The sequence below is a fragment of the Myripristis murdjan genome, chromosome 2 (assembly GCF_902150065.1).
Source record: "Myripristis murdjan chromosome 2, fMyrMur1.1, whole genome shotgun sequence".
NCBI classification, from domain to species: domain Eukaryota; kingdom Metazoa; phylum Chordata; class Actinopteri; order Holocentriformes; family Holocentridae; genus Myripristis; species Myripristis murdjan.
In genome coordinates, this window is record NC_043981.1 from 10,485,009 (window position 1) to 10,506,145 (window position 21,137).

Below are 21,137 nucleotides of genomic sequence, written 5' to 3' on the forward strand. Positions count from 1 at the left end.
CCCTCAGTTGATACACCCATTGCCATCTATTTCTTTTTGGGGGAAAAAAAAGAATTTGTTGAATCATTAAAGAAAAAAAAAGACTAAAAAACAGTGACTCAGCATTTGCCCTCCCCAACTTATCTCTAATGTGATGGACGGATGGAGTGACGGACAAAAACAGAAACAGAAACACAATCTGTTCTTTTCTGGTCTGTAATCCTCCACGGGCGCCGGAGGGGGAAAAGTGCTGACTTGCAGCTAAAGCAAGGAACTGAAAGATTCTTAAAGTTTGGCAAGGTGAAAGTGACTTGATAAACACAGAACTGCCAAACGTCCAGCAGTAAACATCACAAGACGCCCTTGAGCCCCGGCAGGGCGAATCCTATACGTGTGTCTGTTGCCGCGCGTCAAAGCCAAGCCACGAGGCACGGGCCTGAGTGGATTCCGTGGGTCTTATCGATTTAAACATTTTCCACTCGGCTTCATTTCCTCCCTGACACAGCGCAGACTACCTGGATTAATGGGGCTACCTGGTAATCTGCTGCTACACAGATGGCTCGACAGGACGGCAGCACAGCGTGGCGTGACCTCACGATGCCAAGTGCATAGACAGAATATGCCACATTACAGTGTGCCAGGGGGTTCTTTAATATTTGCGGCTCAAAGCAACACGGTTCAGTTTTATCCCGGCATCCTGGCTCTTTTCAAAGCACTCTGGCAATGTGGGGACACAATTTGAACACTGATGACGCAAAAGACGAAATAACACAGGCCCAAACACACAGTCACCTTTGTTTTGGCATGGATAGATTGGCAGTAAACCGCAACCTGCCTGACCCAGAGGCATTACATTACATTATGTATTTGTATAAACGGACAGATGAATGTTAGACATCGAAATGTTTTCTTGGGGAAAAAAAAATCAATATCCTGAAACATCAACAGAATGCGAAACTTGTGCTTTATCGTTTTGGATTATTTGGAGCTTGGGCTGCCAGCAGCACCGCTCTCAGAGTTCATGACCAAAGAGTTTGGGCAGAGACACTCTCACAGTCCCCTGATCCACTGACCAACTGTTCCAGCAGTGGCGTGACTCCATTATACACACAGCTATCCAAACCGAGCCCCAGGAAAACTGAACATGTCCAACGTCCAATTGCCATGCTCCCTGTTTGCCTTATCAGTGGCTGTGAAACTATACCCCCTCACCTTCAAATGCCTTGTGCGTCCCACCGCCTCCTCCTCCCAAAGTCATATTAAGTCACAGTCTATCAGGGTTGTGTGAGTTCAACCTTGATCCAAGCTCGAGGGCTCACCCCTCCACTTCATTTAAGCAGCAAGCTTTCCCTTTCACAGTTTCCGTTGTCTTCTCACTTTCATTCCAATTAGAGGCAATGCAGTGTCATGCATTTCTATTCATAGATCTGTATTCTGAAGACCCATACTATATCCGCTGTTATAATATGCAATACAAGACCTTGGAGAATGACAATATCTTCATTGACCTTAGGAATCATAGGTTTGCTGCACACTTGATCACTCAGATCGTTTGCATCTGTATTTCAAATGCGCTCAAAATGTGCACAGGACATTGAAAACACATCACCATGTTAATTTTAGGTGTACCCATTTGTTCCTATTAAAATAGGAAGAGTCATTAAATATGAAGAAAAAAAATAGTAATGTTAATCATGCATTTACAGCGATAAACAGCACACAAAGAGAATCCCATAGGTAATTGGTAGCATAACAAATCAATTAATCTCACATTTGCATTAAAATTATGTTTCTCTTTAAAAACAAAGTGGAAAAAAACATGGGAAATTCCTCCCATTGCTTGACGCAATTCCACTTATTTCCAGTGCAGTTTTATATTTGTCATGCATGCATGTTCAAGAAAACAAGAGTTAATATGTGGAAAGGAGGCAGGATAATGCAAGCCGCTCCACTAGAGAGAAGCAAATTCAATACAATTCTTGAAACGAGTTGATTTGCATTAGGAACAAGTGGAATTGCCTCAACCCACTTGTAGCACTTTCACTATTAAGACAATTGATTTAAATCTACAAGACAAGATTAAACGACTTTTTAAGATGGGGGCTTTTGACTTTTAATGCTCTTTACTGTTAATAACTGATGTTGCTGGCAACTTAATTGCTGGTAATATACAATATAATAGAGTTTTACATGGAGAGAGTCAATCATGACCGTCAGATTACATTTTAATTTTGAACATTGAGGGTATAGTATCCCTTTAATTGGACTTTTGTTTCATTGTGCCGAGTGGATGACTGCTGCTACAACCTTAAACATGACGTTATATCATTTTATCACAGCAGGACCATATTTCCGACCACAGGGATTCCCTGTATTTTATGACAGCTACATATTCCCCACTCCAGATGAATTTAAATAATTGAACAAATAGGAATTGTGGAGTGTGAGAGTGTGCGTATAAATAGGCAGAGCAGCTGAGAAGAGTTCTAGTTTCAAGAAGCTGGAGATTTCATTAGATTCTATTTCCACTATCAATAATTAAGACAATGCAGCCCAACATGGTAGCTGAAGCTCACACACAAACACAATGATCAGGATTCGAAAGCATCCTGTTATCTCTTTCTCTGTCTCCCTCTGTCCATCTCTGTCTCTTTCACATTAACACACACACACACAGATACGCACACACCGCTTCAACATCTGCTGACTGGCTGTGTCTGACAGTGATTGTGGAATAGTGGCATATGGGAATCTTGATAGCCCTCATTTGGAGAAACCACTGCCAAAAGTATCGCAGACAGTCAAGATCATTTTAAATTGCAACCTGCGCTTTTTGTCCAGGCTTAACAGACAGAGTGTGTGTGTGTGTGTGTGTGTGTGTGTGTGTGTGTGTGTGTGTGAGTGAGTGAGTGACACTGATGTGAGCTGAGCTTCCAGCAGCAGGGAGCTGTTGGTTGGTGCCGCACTGCTGGAGGGGTTAAGACACAGCCTCTCTCTCTCTCTCTCTCTCTCTCTCTCTCTCTCTCTCTCTCTCTCTCTCTCTCTCTCTCTCTCTCTCTCTCTCTCTCTCTCTCTCTCTCTCTCTCTCTCTCTCTCTCTCTCTCTCCATCCATCCATCCATCCATCTCTGCATCTGTCTCTCTCCCCCCATGTTTCCCTGCCTGTCTCACTATTCATCTCAGTCTGTCAATCTCTCCCTCTCTCCTCATGTGTCTCCATCCCCCTTTCTCTCGCTCACTCTCCCTCTCTCTCTCTCTCTCTGTCAAAAGCTCAGATGGGAACTTCGGCTTGCCACTGTTAATTGTCATTAAATCAAGCCATCCTGGTCGCTGTGACCCCGTGTCCAACATGTCAGCCTGCCTGACTCGTTCACCGCTCTACTATTATGTTTCTCTCCTCCTCGTTTGACCTTACGCTGGAGGGTCAGTGCGACTACATCATTTTATGTTGCCTGCTGTACAGTGCACAAATGTTCGTCTTAACAAGTCACTCAAATGGGTATGGAGCCCTGAAAGAAAGAAAGAAAGAAAGAAAGAAAGAAAGAAAGAAAGAAAGAAAGAAAGAAAAAAAACAGCAGCACTTGTTTCTAAGGAAAAGTGACTTTATTTTGAGAATTTGTTTGAGGAGTTTCATTCGAAAATAGTGAAATAATCTCACCTCACTGGCAGATTTATTCCACCTATTTTCAGAATAAAACATTTCATACAGGCAGCAACTCAACTGTAACATCAAATAAAGGGGTTGGCTTTGTGTTTAGGGGTAGGAAAGCTTCTTTTTTCAAGTAACGCTCTGGGAAAATGCCATCTCTCCTCATTCTCCCCTGGGGAATTTCAGTTGTACTAAGAGCTGGTGGACTCTAATGTCGGCTCGCTGTTCCAGGAGGGGAGCGCGCTGCTTTATCCCTATCATCAGTGAGGGCAGGGCGGCCTGGTGTTTCAAGAGAAGTAACCAAAAAGTCGCAGGTTAAATGACTGCAGCGGTGCAGTGTGTCCATCAGCAGACATATTTCATCCCCTCAAACTGTCCTTGACAGCAAAACCCTACTTTCTAACATTTTGTAAATTCCCCTCTGGAGAAAAGCATCAGGTCTCAACTGCAGAAAATAGTAGCCTCCTATGTTATATATCTTCCTCATTTTCTGTTTAATTTTGCCAAAAAATAAAAACAAATGCTTTGCCATATTTCAGAAGAGCAAAGGAAAAGAAGTCGTTTCACTGCCAGATATTAAAAAAACATTTCCAACAGCCAAGAGGGACCTTAATATTTACATATTATATACATGGTAATATATTGTTGCTGCAGGGCAAAATAAAATAAATGGTGAGTAATAATCATTTACAACTATGCATACCTCAAATTATTTTGAAGGTGTTATTGCGTGCATGGCAAGCTCATTGCTCAATATGTCATGCTTATTCAACATCTTTCTTTTTACCAATGACAACAAGCCAAAAGAAATGATACCCTGGGAAATAAGGCAGTGAACAAATAATTCAATCAGTCTTTTGGATTATTTTGACGGAAGCGGTGCTGGCTTCTTTGAAACTGGTTCAAAATACAAAAAAGTAAGAAAATGTTAACGTCAGCTCTATTGTTGGTACAGGATACAAGAAATGGAGAATTATAGGAAATCAGTGATGTGTCAAAAATCCATATCGGTGCATTACTGCTGCCATGTGCCCCTGTGTAATTGCCTTCACTGACCTGATGGGACCTGTGGGCGGTAAGGCAGTAAGACACATCGCTTTAAGGACACGGAGGCGGCCAGTGTTGCCTGAAACAGGAGTGGGGAGTGGAGAACTAGATGCGCAAAATCAATGGAGAAAAATGCCTGTGCATTACTTGTTTGCATGTCATAGATCAGATAAAATGTTTTCAGTGCATAACAAGTGAGTTGCATGAGCTGCGGGGAGGCTTTCTGGATAGAAGACAGTCTTGTAAGTGGAGGACTGCAGGTTTGATCCCCACAAAAGCTCACAGACGCTTAATCATTTAACAAGGCACTCAACCTCATTGATGGTGCACATACTGTACGGTAAGGTGAAATGTGAATGCACTGGCACACTGAGAGCTGAGAGGAGCTTACATGCCCATCCACGTCAGATGTGTGACAGTGAATGACAGATAATGTAAGGTCACAGAGCACGGCCTAAGCAATCCATGGAATATAACAAAGCCATTGCATAGCAGCATTAACAAGAATAATCTGTCTGAAGCTTTGGGCACCATGCGGTGTCACTGCAAAAGGTTATCTGGGAGATCGTGGTGGGTGATTGAAGGCTCTGCGGACTCTGTCAAAGCAAGCTGTGAATAGCCCTATAAATATACTGTTTATCATTATCGATGTGCAAAAAATGCAGACTAAATCCAGGTTGATGCAACCGAGGTGCCACACAACCAGACAATGAAAATGAAAGTCCTTTTCACAGAGATGTGACTGTTCGTTTTCATGGAGTGCAGCTGTTTTTGTTCACTTTTAAAACCTGCCATCAACTATACTGAGTGTGTAACTAATTTGGGAAACAAATGATATAGTCCATATAAAAGTGAATTTAATTTGCAGAGACCACACGGAAGAAACAAGGGCTGTCAACAGGCATGACAGTAGTTGTACATTTATGAGCAAAAGCAATTACAGCATTTACTGAAATGTGATAGCTCCTGTAGATATTCCAGCGAATGCAATTAAAGGAAAATGTTAAAGCTTGACAAACTCCAATAACTGTCATACCTGTGCGATTGCAGTGTTTTAACAATTAATTCACTTGTCAAAATTTAAGGAATCAGCATCTCTGCATCTGTTCACACCAAAAAAAAAAAAAAATACAGAGAAGATAAAAAATACTGCTGCTGCGTCTCAGCTGCACTGAATACATGAAGACGACTCAAATGGACAGTGAGAAATCAGAAGCCTAGGAGAAATGCCAGAGTTGGACCAACATGGCTGTGCCTTGATAATCTGGGGATGTCAACTTTTGTTGAGAGTAAGAGTAGCGATGATGAAACAGGCCAGTGGCCGTAGGCTGTCCCCTCTGACTCTAAGGGCTTGCTGTTTCAATCTCCATCAAAGTGATTCCGCAGGCGCCACAAAGTGCTGATCCCAGCCTGGCATTTAGTGTTGGGTTTCTAAAAATGGGGCAACTCATGAATGTACACTTTCACCTAATTCAGCCTGTAGAAATAATGTCTGAGTCAGCTGACTCAAAGGGTCAAACACTGAGCGCCGTGGGGCCCGGGCCTTGCGATCCTAACATCAACACAGAAATGACCTTGCCAAGCAACGGCCCTGCCCTCGCAAATCACTGCGCTATGCCTCAGAGGGCCGGAGAATGCTTTGAAATCTCTGCAACATCTCAGAGGAAAGCCTACGTTCACCAGTTCCTTAATCCCAGAAATACATCTGGAAATTGATAAAATGTCAACCAAACCCCACATGAATGAATATGATAAGGCCGACACATGATCTAATGAATGAAAAACCTGAATGGCCGTTCATTCACAGATGTGCTCGCCGCATATCTAATCTATGAATGAGAGAAAGACAGGGATCAAGGTCTGAAATCACGCACCAACAGAAAATGAGTGTCTGATGGAGGGAATGAATCACCATGCCTATCAATAAAGCTTTTAACTTCACACGACAGGATTTCTTGACATTTGAAAAAATTGTATGTATATATAAATGCATATAATCTGGTCAAATAATCTTCCATGTAGCCAGCTCTCATTTATCTCCCATATACCAGCTGGATGCATCTCCCAAGTGTAAGGGCTGCCTGGTGCGCAGCTGTGGAAGGCGGGTGGGGGTGGGGGTGTGCGGGTGAGCCCCTTGATAAGTCGAGGATGAGGAGAGACAAAGGGGAGGGGGGGGGAGCTGAGAGGCGAGGCGGAGGTGTTGGAGCAGCAGTGGGCTGGGGGAGGGAGCTGTCAGACTAACCCTTTGTTTGCTGTCTGGATGTGGTAATGCCATCGCATCATGGCAGCGCAGGCCGGGTTAATCCACAGATGCAGCGCCACGATGGCCTACATTTATCCACTGACACAGCGCCTGCATGCAGCTGTGGTCGTGAAATGGTTAGATAGCAGGAGCACAAACATAAATATCAGGCTTTGGTCATTCATGTCCTCCACTGGCAATATGACAGAGATAGTAAAACTGCATCATGAAATATATCCCGGCTGTGTGTGTCGCCCTGCTTTAAAGAGCTGCAAACCTGTTAGATCAAATTTCATTAGTCTGGGTTGCAATGGACTTTTACTTGCACATGATGCTCTAATGTTGTGTCACATGCTTCTCTTCCCTGAGAAGAATGGATATATACACATCAACACACAATCAATTCCTGTTCATCAATATCAATATCAGCTTTCCAAAACCTGCACTGGTCCAATCATGTGGATTAAGATTGAAGACTTTGGGGTTGGCAGTAGAAACTGACTTCCCGTGGTGTTTTTTTTTTTTTTTTTTTCTTTTTTAAAGGTCAGCTTAAAAGATACTGCACATCAGCTCAAAAACTCAGCTATTGACGACTTCACCCTAAAAATATCCTTATTGGCTTTCACATCCCGTATCACTTGAGCTCCGGTACAGTCTGACACGACATTACAGCCACAGGAAAAGAAGGCTGATTGTTTAGATCTTCAAATTGATTTTTTAAGTGCTTGTCTGCACTTTACACTGATGATATGCCAAGTTTTGGCACAGACAATGACAAGGCAGCTGGATTTTAAATTAGCTTCTTTAAAAGAACATCCCTGGTCTGCAACAATTTACCCTGGGTAAATGAAGGAATAAAAAGGAGGAAAGAAAAAAAAAAACTGTCTCAGGAATACCTTCTGGGAGTGACGGCAAGATGGCAAGATCTGTGACTGTAAAAATAACCCATCAGGAAAACAAGGCAAAGAGGATGACCAACTAAAGAATTAGTTATTGATCTAATTATTTGGGTCACAAATTAAACATGGGGTCTTTTGAATTTCACGTCTACTATACATATGTGAAACTATAGATGTGTCTGGTAATGTACATATTTACTTTTTTTTCTCAGTGTAAAGCCACCAGAGTTACATTTTGTTTCCTTTCTTTTATCTACAAAAACGATGTGATATTATGTATTCCTGTTACTACTGGCACACCGAGTGTGAAAATGATATGTCATAAAAAAAAAAAAAATCAACAGTGGTGAGTTTGCAGGAAATTCCCTTTTCCTGCCAAGGCTTTTCTGCAAACGTTGAATGCATCGTTTTTTTTTTTTTTTTTTGTCTTCATTCAGAATGAAATGTGTAATGACCTTTACTGTGATTTATGCACTGGAATTATATGGCATGGAATTGTATTAATGATTAATGATACATGCAGTGGAGTGTCTTCAAAAAATGTTGAATAATTTAGGCAATGGCTTATCATTGACCTCTGCACTCTGTAAAAGAAAGGTACACTTCTTACTGTATGTGGAAAAGATCTCAGATGACTTGCTACTAGAATGAATTTATGACACAGTTAATCATTCACAGTTCATCATTTACAGTTCTTTTTTTAATTCATTATTTTTTAATGTTACTGTTCCTACCCTTTTAATACGGATGAACGACAAAATGATGGTCTAATGGTTTTAATCCGCCCCAGTGAAACGCACTCATTTTTACCGTGGGCATCTCAAATATTATTTTCTACTATGCAAATGAATGTGAAATGTTCTGAAATTAAGCGATTATGGGTGTAGTCACAGTTTGCAAAGTACACTGAATTAAAGACAGTCAGTTTAAATTTAACACTTTGACAAGTTGTCAGTAAATAATGATAATAATAAGAAAATGCCATCCTCTACCCCTGCTTCACCACAATGTGTCTGGTTCAATCAACCATGAAAAAAAAAACACTAATCTTTGGTGTTTTTGCCATTTATTCCAGCAGCACGGTGATTGTTGTTGTTTTTTTTCCCTCCCTGATAGGCTTTTTAAGTGTGTCAGAAGGTGCTTTGAGGCTACGGATGTCAATCTACACCGATGTCACCAAGTCAAATTCCTTTACATTAATTACACTTGGCAATTGAGCCGACTCTGATTCAGCTTTTGATAGTGATACCAGGATCCTGTGACTGAGTCCCAGCAGCCTCTCCTGTTTTTTAGCTTCAGCCCTATAGGCAGACATGCCAGGATGAATTTGAGAGTTACAATGATATATCATGGCTCCCTCCATCGGTTGCCAGGACAACACTATGCTGTACTGCACAGACAGGCAATTTTTTTTACCCAAAGATGGGGAAGCGAGAGTATGATAGGCAAGAAGAAAATCATCCGAACCGTTAAAAAATATATAGGTGGCAAGAGTGAGATGAATTTTAAATGTGGTTGTAAACGTATGGTGGAATTGTGGCTCTGCACTGCGTCTGTTCAAACTAATACATGCTTACAGTGGCTTTGTTTTTTTTGTTTTTTTTTTTCAAAAATCAACAGCCCAGGACATGAATTTTAAATCCCATCTTCCTGCAAATGACCACTCTGTAAATCCGAAGCCCTCTTCTTCTCGCCGACAACCCTGGAAAGCCATCAAAGAGACTCATTATAAACAAGACCCACTGCGAGGCATGAATGTAGAGGAAATCGAAGGCCTCGCCACAAACACATATCTGTCCTTGTCACCTGTTATCTATTGCCTTTAGATTGAAAATGGAGGGGGGCTTGTTCATTACAGCTGCATCGCTCCCTCTCTGGCTCATGAGAGGAAACGAGGCGACTCGACTGGACAGTTCCACTCAAAGGGGAGAGAGAGGGTTAAATAGTATTTGCCAGCAATTAACATTTATTCAGGAGGTTACAACAGGAATGCCAACATTTTTCAGACTTTTCTGTGACTATCTGCATTGTCCTGATGTGGTAACCCCCCTTCAGGACAGACAGACAGACAGGGGGCGGTGAAGGGCTCTCTGGCCGGCCAGCAGACCTTGCCTAGCAGGCAGAGCTGGGGTCATCCATAATTGAAACAGCTCCCACTCTGCTGGATTGGATTCAAGAGGGCGTTCCTGGAAAGGAAGCAGCCATTCGATATTCGGCAGCACCTGAATTTTTTTCTCTCTCTGATTCCCCAGGTCTCTATCACTCAGTCACTCTCCCTCACAAACAAATATTTTTTGGTTGATTAGTCCTTTCCACCTCCCCTCACGCCCTCTCTCCCACTTCATGTCCCTAATTGTATCGCCTCTCTCACTCTGTTGTCACTGTTACTCGCTGTCTCTCTGCATCTAATCTTCTACTGTCTTTCTACTCTCCATTCGTCTCTGTCTTTCCCTCACTCCCTCAGTCTACCTCCCTCAATGCATATGTCTTTCAAAGACCCAAGCTGTGTGCTCTGTAAGACAGCTAACGCTGCGAATGTGGAAGAGAGACTGCAGGCGAAACAGCATAAAAGCTTATCTTGTTTGCACAGCAGCAAATCTACAAGAATTGGTTTCCATTCTCTGTGCTCCAGAGTCATTCAATCAAGCTCAGGCCGCTTCAGGCAAATAACCCAAGTCATATCATCATTCCTCATCATGTCTGGGATGCTCTGAGGCTATGGAGCCTCACACAGAGGCTTTAGCTGTTACTTGTTATTATTAAGAGTGCTTCACTAAGATAGGTCCAGTTGATGCACACTACTTAACATCTACACTGCAAAAAAAGGACTATTTCAACAAGTCATGTCTGCTCATATTCATATCCTATTTGCTTTCTTCAACCTTGTCAGTCCCATCATTTGATTTCACCATTACAAATGCATGATCACACTTTGATTAAACCCACAGAGCTTTATTTTAAATTCTAGTGGCGATCCAAAGGTTTACAAAGATACCAAATATGTCCAAATGATGATACCAAATGATGCCAAATTATATTTTCCATCTGTTGTAATGCCGCAGCAACAAAACAACAGCATCTTGGCTTTGAATATTTCACTCAGTATAAGTGTGATGTAACTTCAATGAAGCTGCAGCCAGCAGATACACAAAATGTACGTGACACTGTTGTACAATATGCAAAATATGTTTTTGTTTTTTTTTTCTAACTTCGAAGCTACTTAAGGGGGAATTTAAGGGAAAATCAGAGTCCGAGGGGTTAAATGAGTGAATGTTTCTGCCAGTGAGGTGAGGTCATTCTACTTTTATCTAGTTTAGTGTCACTTGTTTCATGAATTTTGTAGAAACAAGTGTCTCTGTCCTCAAACAAGGCAGATCACTCCACTTTTATCAAAGAAACACTCAAGCTGACTTGTACTGGCAACAATTATCTTGCCCATCGGTGTTTTCTTTCCTCTATACTACACTGAAAGCCTTGTTCAGAGACTGACGTGTGTTGCAGGGAATTTATGAAATCAGTCAGCAAGAGAAAGGGAAATCCGTGCAGCTGAAAGTGGCATTCACATGGAGTGTCGAGTTGCACTTGTATCAATATGAAATATGAAAAGCCGACTCAGATCATTCTATAGACCTGGCCATGATAAAGCTTCCACATGCCACACAGCTGCAGCCCTGACAATAATTATTTCATAGCATTTTTAATGACTTTCCAATTTAACCTGGCATTTGCGCACTTACTCCCTCCGATTGTTTGCCGTGTGTGATGGTGTTTGCTGCCAGTTCACGTCATCTCGATCTGTTGTTGACTTTCCTAATGTATTCAAACCACCTACACTGCCCTGCATGCAATCACTTGTTTTCCCTGTGATTAGTAAGCAGTTTTACAGCATAGCAAGGTCTGCTGATGACGCTCCGCTCTGACATTCTGAAAACGTCTCTGCTGCACACGTTTTATGTTTAAGCGGTGTAACATTTCAATCCAAAGGCCTCTTTTGTTTGGATCGTCGCATTTTTTCGCTAACAATACCAAACGCCAGGCAAGATTTTCGAGTTACTACGCTGACATTTTAAAGCTGAGGAGAAGACCTTGATCACTTGAATGAGCATCGATGTGAAACACAACAAACTTTAATTCTATTGCAGCTTGACATTCTCGGTCTTGTTTGTTATTCATGAGTGAGAGCTTTTACTGTGCACTGAGCTTATGGATTTCTTGATAGACCAAGGACCCTGAGAGTTTGCTCTTTAGTACAGAAACCAACAAACTGTGATTATTCCATTTGTATTCTTGAGAGGAGATGCAAAAAGAACAACTGATGCTGCATAAATGTGTTCTGGATAGAATTTATTCCTTTTTTAAAAATTTGATTTCTGGGTGCAGCTGACAAGACACAAACCTTTGCAATTGGGAACGCAATCATTCACAAATCAAACACAGTAGACTAAGGCGTGTTGATTATTAGCAGTAGCTAACTGCAATGGATTGTTATTATTAAAGCTCTGACTGCACTGCACTGCACTGTACTGCACTATGATGTAGCTTGTCTTTCAAACTGGAGCTTGAGTAATCTTCGCCAGTCATTGTTTTGCCATTTGCATTTGTTTTGGATGAGGACAGATCATTGTTTCTTGCAAATCCAGCTGCTTAATAATGTCTTGTCTAATTGCATTGAGATGCAAAGACATTCAAATAGAGCACGCTCCTTTCCTTTACACAGCAGTGCCGGAGGGATCTGAGCCCCAAATTCCAGACCTTGGCAGCATTCCAGCATCTACTGCACGCCCCCAGGATGGAGCGACTGTTTTGCCAGTGAGCAAAAGGAAAACTGTTATTTCTCAGGACTTCGGTCTTTGCGCACACATGCGCACACATGATGCTCCAACTGACCCAAGCTGAGACAAGATGTTTGATGCATTTTCATTCCATTTGCTGTAAGGTTTTCCAATAAACCTTACAGCAACTGCAAAGCTGTCTTACATTCATAGGTATGGGAAGATCTAGCACAAATGAACTTCTTGTTGTTTTTTCCTGAATTCTAAAATGTGTATTTCAAATACACATGACACACTGTGTAAATAAGACAGCTTTGGAGTTGCTGTCAAGTTTATTTTTTCACTTTGAAGGAGCCAGGCTAATGACTTCCATAGACTTCAAGCCTTTATGCTAAGCTAACATGAAATGCCACCCACTGAAACCAACCCGTTCAACATACACAGGTAAAAATGGTAAAATGTCAACCTGCAGGATTTTTTTTTTTTTTTTTTTTTTTTTTTAAATAGGCTTATTTGGTGCTAAGAAATCATCACTGTGGTGATTCTACTCTGGACGTCCAAAAGATCATCTGTCAGTCAAACAATTTGGGCAGGACTTTGATGTTTTTTCCTTGGTGGTGCTCTTTGTCTCTTCAGCTCTGGTGGCAATCACTGCTCATGCCCAGTTCTTCCTCTGTTTATTCTACAGAGTCTGTTGTTGCTGCTTACAGAAACTGTAACCTGTCACTGTTCTACACGCCAGGTTGCTGTTTATTGGTGTTGTACCAAAATTGGTAGTAAGTTATTGCAAGGAAAATGTATTTTATTAATAAGAAGTAGACCAACCTATAGCCTGCCAACATCCTTGTATAACCGATTGATGCTTGAAGATAATAGAATCACAAACTAGTGTGATTTGGGTTCATTACGAGGCAGCTAAGTTGGCTATCTAGGGGTACTTTTAGTGGGCTTCTGATTCTTTGCAACTCTGAAGGTTTTCAAAACAGCATTTTACTGTTTTGAAAAGCCAACTATAGAAAAACAGTTCCAAAAAAGCTGAAGCTGTGTGATTATTCTCCTCCCTGGCATTAAACTGAGTCAAAGAAATAGCGCCTGGTAGAAGACATTTCTCAGAGAAATAAATTTTGACACAACACCGAATAACAGCCACACAGTGAAGAGCAGCAAAAACTAAAAATGTATTTATATAAGAAAAAAGTGTCATGGATAATTACTTTAAGGGGTTACATTGCTGCAAAACCAGATCTAAAGTAGTGACAGGTTAAAAAAAAAAAGTAGTTTTTCAGATAAAGACTTTTCAGTCTGCTAGAGTCTGCTCTTTTTTCAGAACCACAGTAGGAGAATGATACAGTTTGTACTCGTAGCGATTACTGGATAATTTGTTTGTCCAAGTCTGTCAATCGATTCCTTTATCCGAGAAGAGTTTGGCTTGCGTTTGTACTTAATTAGGTGAAAACTAGAAATTGGCTGGCTGAGTGTGGTGCAGGTGGTAGAAAGATCTGTATTGTCTAATCCACAAAAAAAAAAAAAAACCTCACACAGACACATAGAAACAGAGAGAAAGACACACACACACACACACACACACTCACACCTACAGAGACAGAAACACTCCTCTGTCATGCAGGTACACACATACATGCATGTGCGAGCAGTCAAACATAGACACACTCACACAAATCCATTCACACAGTCGCCTACACACCTGTTTGCATGTCTTGCACGTACACACACACACACACACACACACACACTACATTATGCATAATGATTACCGCAGGATTCTCTTGTTCTCTCGCACTGGCACAGGTTTATTTTTTCCACTGCTTGAGAATGGAAACGACGAGTAAATTGCAGAAAAATGGTTGACAATGGCAGGAAAACACACCACAAAAAAGCAGAAAATGCATCACGTTATATTTTGAAGTGTTGAAGTCAATGCAGAGGCACAAAATTAGATGATATATCTAAACAAAATACCTTTATTCATACTACATAGGTCTAATGCTAGGCAACTGAAATGAATTACAAGTTAAGAATGCCTTGCAAGTGGAGTTACAGCAGTCCCTCTATACTCATAACTGTTAACAAATTAACAGCTGTCAGCACACCACAGTAAAGCTCAATGTGGAATAATAAAAGTATATCAAATCAAATCAAGCTTTATTGTCATTAAGCTGCACATACAGCAGTAGTGCACACAAAATGAGACAGCGTTTCTTACTTGGGATCCCATAAAACAAACTAAAATTTAGATATATAACACATCCCCCCACACACATACGCACACATCCCCAAGGCACTAGGCAATGTCTGTATAATAAATAGGCACAAATAAATAGGTATGAGCACAATAAATAGTTAATAAATAATGAGTAGTTGGTGAAGTCAGCAGTTTAAAAGTCTAACAGCTTGTAGAAGGAAGCTGTTGAGCATTCTGGTGGTTTTGCTTTCCATGCTTCTGTACCGTTTGCCTGATGGCAGCAGCAACATGCAGCAAGCATGGCGAACAACTTTTTAAATAAACTTCCGCAACCACAATGACAAGCACAGCTACTTCTAGAGGTCAGAGAGATGCGTGCGCGAGGAGGCAAAGAGGACCAGTGGTTCACCAGAGGCAGAAATCATAAAGCATTAAGGATCTGCCAGAGATTCTGCTGACGAGCAGAATATCCTTCACGGACTGTAAAGGACAGCGGCCGACGCGTGTCTGTGGGCCCTGGGTCACAGGATTATAGAGGAGAAGATTGCCTTGCAGAAACCCCAGTGGTCCACCACCAGAAGAGCAATCAGCCTGCCGCAATCACATTTCCCCTGGAATTCCAATACAGGAGACAATAGAGATGGGGACTGAGGTGTGTGTGTGCGTGTGTGTGTGTGTGTGTGTGTGTGTGTGGCAGGAAGATGGAAGGAGAATGGCATCTCCATCAAGTCATTTAGTCTCATATTCTCATAGTCTTATAGTGAGTGTTAAAATCTTGTTTTTCTATTAAAAAAAAAACATCCACACATAAAATCCGCCACTGGGATGAGATAATCCCACTTGTTTTGAAAGTAGTTTCATTTGTTTTAGAGAATAAAGCAGAATAAGGCAGATCAGCCTTCTAGGATCAAGGAAATAACACTCGATTCAAGAAAATTCCACAAAATAAAATTAGCATCGGAAACAAACGGGATTATCTCAGCCCCGATTGATCTCAACTGTGTTTGACGACTGCGTGTGAGACTAATGACTCGCTAAGATGGAGATTTTTGCAGTGTTGCTTCCAATTCTGCAAATCTGTTGCAGCTAACGTTAATCTATGCTTGTTTATTTATATGGCAAAAACGATTTTTGAGATTATTTTGCTCAATATTGTCATTAAGATTACTAATCATGATAATTTTTCCTGGTTTCAGCGTGAAAGTAGCAGCAGCTACAATGTTGTGTTCTCACCCTTTTTGTCTTAGTTATTCTAGTCATTATTTATAAAACTTAGATAAATGATAACTACTTTATTAATTTGGAATGCAGTCACACTTAGTTTGTCACTACGTTTTTCCAAATATTGTCTGTGTTTGTCTGCCTGCTTGTCCTTCTTTGATTTTGGTCATATAGGTGATTGTTGCAAATGCAATGGCTGTGAATAGAGCTATTTGATATCCAATATTGAAATTATTGTTGAAAATGATAATATGGGATTACACTTACAAAGTTATTAGTTGTGGGCACATAACATTATGATGTTTGATTATCTTTAATGAAGTGTGCAATTCTGCTTGCTTAGTATTAAAAGAAGATTATAAGACCAGGTTGAAAGAGGTGTATGACCCTCCCTGGAGAAGGCACCAAGTCAGGTGAGAGCAGATAATTACAGACAAGGGATGCTTAATGTTAATGAGGCCTTTTCCTTCACTGCAGGGTCCGACAGTCAGAAGCCCTCCAGCTCTTTTCATCCATGTCTCCTGGGGGCCAGCCAGTGGAGGGAGGGCGCTTGGCCGTCATTGATTTCCCCAAGCCAACACACTCGTTTTGAAGATCAATGCAACATGAAGGTATTTGTGTCCTCATTAATGCTGTTTGCTCAGTGGATCAATGCAGATGGAACCCCCAGCTTGGCTCAGCTGAAAGTGCACCAGGCTACAGAGACATTGGACGGGTAATGGTCGGGTGTGATGTAAAACTTGTGCCAGGACGGTTTATTCCCTTTCTAAGTCAGACAACTTCAAGCACAAGAGCAATGTGATCTCACAGGGGGAGAGCTGAATTTATAATGCTTGCAGTGTATAGCTGATGGAGCTAACTATCTGGTCAGTCAAAACATTTGGTGATTTTCAGGCTTGTAACTCCCTTTTGGCCTTTTGACCTTTGCCCCACACTCATCTGTCTCTCCCAGGGTGCCATCCTTCCTAAAGTAGCTGTGAACCATCTTTAACCTAATCTGCATCCCAGTTCCATCTCTCCAACTAGGTTGTCTTATACCTGAATGAGTATGAATCACACACACAAGAATAGAAAGCCTTTAGAGACCACAGTCATATCGCCATGATTGACCCACAGCCCCGTTTCACACCATCAAATGCCAAAGCAATCCAATACTATTTCTGGATGACATGTTGTTTTTCTATTGATTGTTTGTAACATGACACAAACGTGAACCTTTCTTTCAAAGCGGGAGCCTTATTTAGCAATTTCGCTCTTATGCCACGATATAGTTTCTGTGATTGCGTGACCTGACCAATGACGAATCCCCCGCCAGGTCTTACAAAACTATTCTCCCCCATCTCTACCATAGTCAAACCTCACCTAGCCCCATGATTACACCTTCACAGTTATGCAAGGAGGCTTAATCATCTGGATGCATATGTCATTGTTGGAGGTCACCACATGAACTCTGTCTGAACCAGGATAGCTGATACGACTGGTTTAAACTTTCACTCCGGGGCTTGCCTTGTAACTCATCAAAACAATACCAGCTGTCATGCCAAGTCATGATCTGTGTGCAGTATTTATAAGCAGCATATGCCTGACCATAGATTATGCTAGGATGTGAATGGGAAATACAGAGGGCTGTCACGACAGTCAATTTATCAAGCACTTACAAGAATTTGCCCCCTGAGTCTACAGGTTGACTATGATTTTTGGAGATGATGAGAGCAAAAACGGTGAAGCGGCACACCTTAGTCTCCTCATGTTATTCTTTAGGGAAGTGAGCTACATCCAACCCAGCTACCCTGCTCTGTGTGCTGCAGACTAATGAACAGCTCTCCCAGCCACCCAGTGACTGCATCACTACAAAACTGGACTTAACAGCGAAGGAAACACTCACAGCTGCTATTCCCCCCTTAGGCTTCCAATTGGGTGAACTCAGCAATGCCAGGCTGCTGCAAAATGCTCCACATAGAGCCGACTCAGAACTAAAAATTACCCTCTGCATACCTGGAGTGGCAGACATTGTAAAAGTCACCCCTTGAAATTTATCCTGCATCGAGCCTGCATTACCACTGCAGGCAACACTTGTTTGTGTGGTGCACGCCAGAACTGAATTTAAATGCTGCAACAGAGAACTTGAGCGTCTCCCAATAAGGCCAGTCCTCGCAAAAGAGAGTAAAACATGACTTTTCAATACAATTGCTCTAGGTGGTGGAGCTGAAGTGCAGCAGGAGTTCAGCAAGAACACAGGAAAAACTGCGACTACAACAACAGCTTCCTCTGTGTTGCCGTACGTGCCACCTAAACCCACACAGAATGACAGCTGCCAACAGCACTCACCATCCTTGCGGTGGTAGGTGATCTCCACCTTGCGTTCCTCGGAGCCCAACAGTGCCTGGGCCACCTGGGCCACGGCGTGCCGGCTGGTGAACTCGCCATGCAGGAAGTCACAAGTGCACGGCTTCTGCATGACATCCGGCCTGGAGAAGCCCGTCATCTCGCAGAAGCCGTCGTTACAGTAGATAATAGCACAGTTCTGCACCCGGGCATTGGCTATGATGAATTTCTTATCTGTGAAAGGGGAAGAGGTAAATCTTGTTAAATGAGAGAGTTAGGAAGAGGGAGAAGGTTCATTTGTTCAGAAACAGAATATCCTTAAAAAAAAAAAAAAAAAAAAAAAAAAAATCTGGAAAGAAGACAAATTTACTGTAGCCTCTGATGTAGTGGTATATAAACAATGAGCAAAAATAAATGGATATACAAACAAAGATTATTTATGTGTAGGATGGTAGTACATTTATTTTTATATCACAAATAAAAAGGTAGGCTGACAGACTTTACATGGGATTTCCTTCCACCGCTTCCCTAAATATAGGTGCTCAGCTGTTCTCATGGATATGCAAAATGAAACTTCACAAGCAGGTGGAATCGCTTTAGGCGAGACCTCTCCAATATATGAATGTGCCATTATGAATGATAAAAGCTAAATTACTGCACGCTCTGTGTTTACGGCGCTGTTTGAGATCAATATGCGCAGATAACACGGGAAATAAGGTGCGAGGAAAAGCTTGTTTTTGTACATTTTCATCTGCAACAACATTTTCAGCTTATACTGCATAACTGAGGATTGTTACTCCTCTGCTTTATTCAATAGGCCTCCAGCGAGGTGTGGAGCGACGCAGCACTGCTTATGAATAATCTATGAAAACAAAACATAACTGGAGGATTTAATTAATAAGGCTGGGCTAATGTAGGTATTTCTGGGTTATGATCTGGAAGTAATTAAATCACTTAATCCTTGGTTCTCACATGCACCCTTTTTTTAACTACACCAATTGTCAGAGGAGCGAGAGGAGCACTGTCAGGAGGCACTCCAGCGCTACAGGACTACAAAACAGACCTGGTGCTTATTATGGTACCAGGATATTTAACTTATTATGACCTTTTCGCGGACCTCTGACTCACTTCATGCCTAAAGCTGAGGTAAAAATCACGGAAAACAATAAAGCTCGCTTGATCATTCCCACCGTGAGCCATCAAGTAAATCGGAACCTTGTTTTTTAAACGAATTGGGAGGCCTGATGTTGTTTCCTGACGATTAAATACTTGCTCTCTGGATGCAGCAGGACACAAAGCCAAACAAGGCAGCACAACGCACCCACACAACACCGGACATCATGGGGAAAGATACTCACTTTGTCCTTCGAATTTCCGAATAATTATTCCCAAAAATGTATTTTGTGGCGCAACATGACCCCTCCGGACAGGCATGATTCACTTCCAAAAATAAAAGAAAAAAATCTTTGGCTGTCCAAATTAGAGCAAGCCAGTCCCCCTAAACGCCTTCTATCAAGTTCTTGCGGGTGACAACCGAAGCCAGAGGGGCTCCCCTTGTTTCTTTGTCACCAGTCAGTCATCCTCATGAAAATCTCCCCGCTCTGCTTTTTCCGACCCCCGCTTATTCCCTTATTTCAACTCCGTCGCGTCCCTGGGTGAGCGCATATCAGAGGCTTCACCGCGCTCCTCGCCGACGTGAAGCTGGAAAGAAAGGAGTCGGTAAGCCGCAGTTTAACCAACATTTCACCGTCGCTCCTCGAAAGCACCGTGCGTGTTTGTGTGTTTGTGTGTGTGCATGTGAGCGAGCGCGCGTGAGTGTGCGCGTGTGTATGTGTGTGTGCCTGCGCGTGTGAGGGTCTATTGTTGTGAAGGGAAGACTGATAGTCTCTGAGGCCAATGGCTGAGAGGCGGACAGACCGGAGAGGCTCAACACCGAGACTGCGAAGGGAAAAAACCACATGGATGCGTAGACAAAGCGCCAGACGGAAAGACAGTAGAGGCAGCGCAGCCTGGTAACGGACTACTGAGTAACGCGTTACAGTGACAAATTACTCTCACAGTGACGTTTACCATAAGGAATTAGCTTACTGTTTCAATTTCAGTAGCGCCAATTAACAAAAGTCACATTTAAAACTCCCTCTTAGGCTGTCATTTTTAAAAAATATTGTACCTTCATCCGTTGTTGCCTTCATATTCATTTCTCCTCCGCTCTCAACCAAAGCTAACTTTATTCTCTCATTATTTTTACTTTTAAATTTTTTCAACCGTTTAGTTTCCTGAGGTATCGCGATTTTTCGAGTTAGGCCTAACAGAGGGTGAAACCGCCAATTTTGGAGATGTAGCCTAACGATAGATAGCTAGATAGACAGATAGATGTAACAAAACCTACACATTGCTTTTGAAATAACCACCAACGTAGAAGGAATATTTTAGAAGGAAGAAGGAATATACTTTTTTTTTTTTTTTTTTTTTTTTTTTTCTTTTCCACAGACAGGTTTTCACAGACAGGTGACCTCAGGACAAAACACGCAGGTGTATGTAGTTAATGGAAACCCCGTGGCGGCTATTAGGTTGTTTTAAATGTCGCCTCTAGCCTCGAATTTCCCCCAATTACTTTCCACACATCGTTTGCATAAAATGTGCCAGAGCTCTCCTGCCAGGCTGGGAGAAAAGCCCTGTGCCACATAAAGAGGCGCTGGCCATGGTGCTGGAGCCTTTTCTCCCATTAACTATTCCTCCCACCGGTATGGTATTACCATTACACCTTGGGCTTTTTGCTGAGGCACTCATGCAGAGCGACT

At 42.0% G+C, this 21,137-nt stretch overlaps 1 protein-coding gene across 1 annotated transcript in view; it reads right to left on the minus strand.

Annotated features, from left to right (window-relative positions):
• LOC115372556 (potassium voltage-gated channel subfamily H member 7-like) overlaps positions 1–19,780 on the minus strand; it is a 70,157-nt gene extending 50,377 nt beyond the window's left edge. The window contains exons 1-2 of the mRNA XM_030070560.1: positions 19,695–19,780; positions 18,340–18,570 (exon numbers count right to left, since the gene is read on the minus strand). Coding sequence (XP_029926420.1) covers positions 18,340–18,570; positions 19,695–19,770 — 307 coding nt within the window. The 5' untranslated portion in view covers positions 19,771–19,780. The remainder of the gene's footprint in view (positions 1–18,339; positions 18,571–19,694) is intronic.
• Between the last annotated feature and the right edge of the window lie 1,357 nt (positions 19,781–21,137).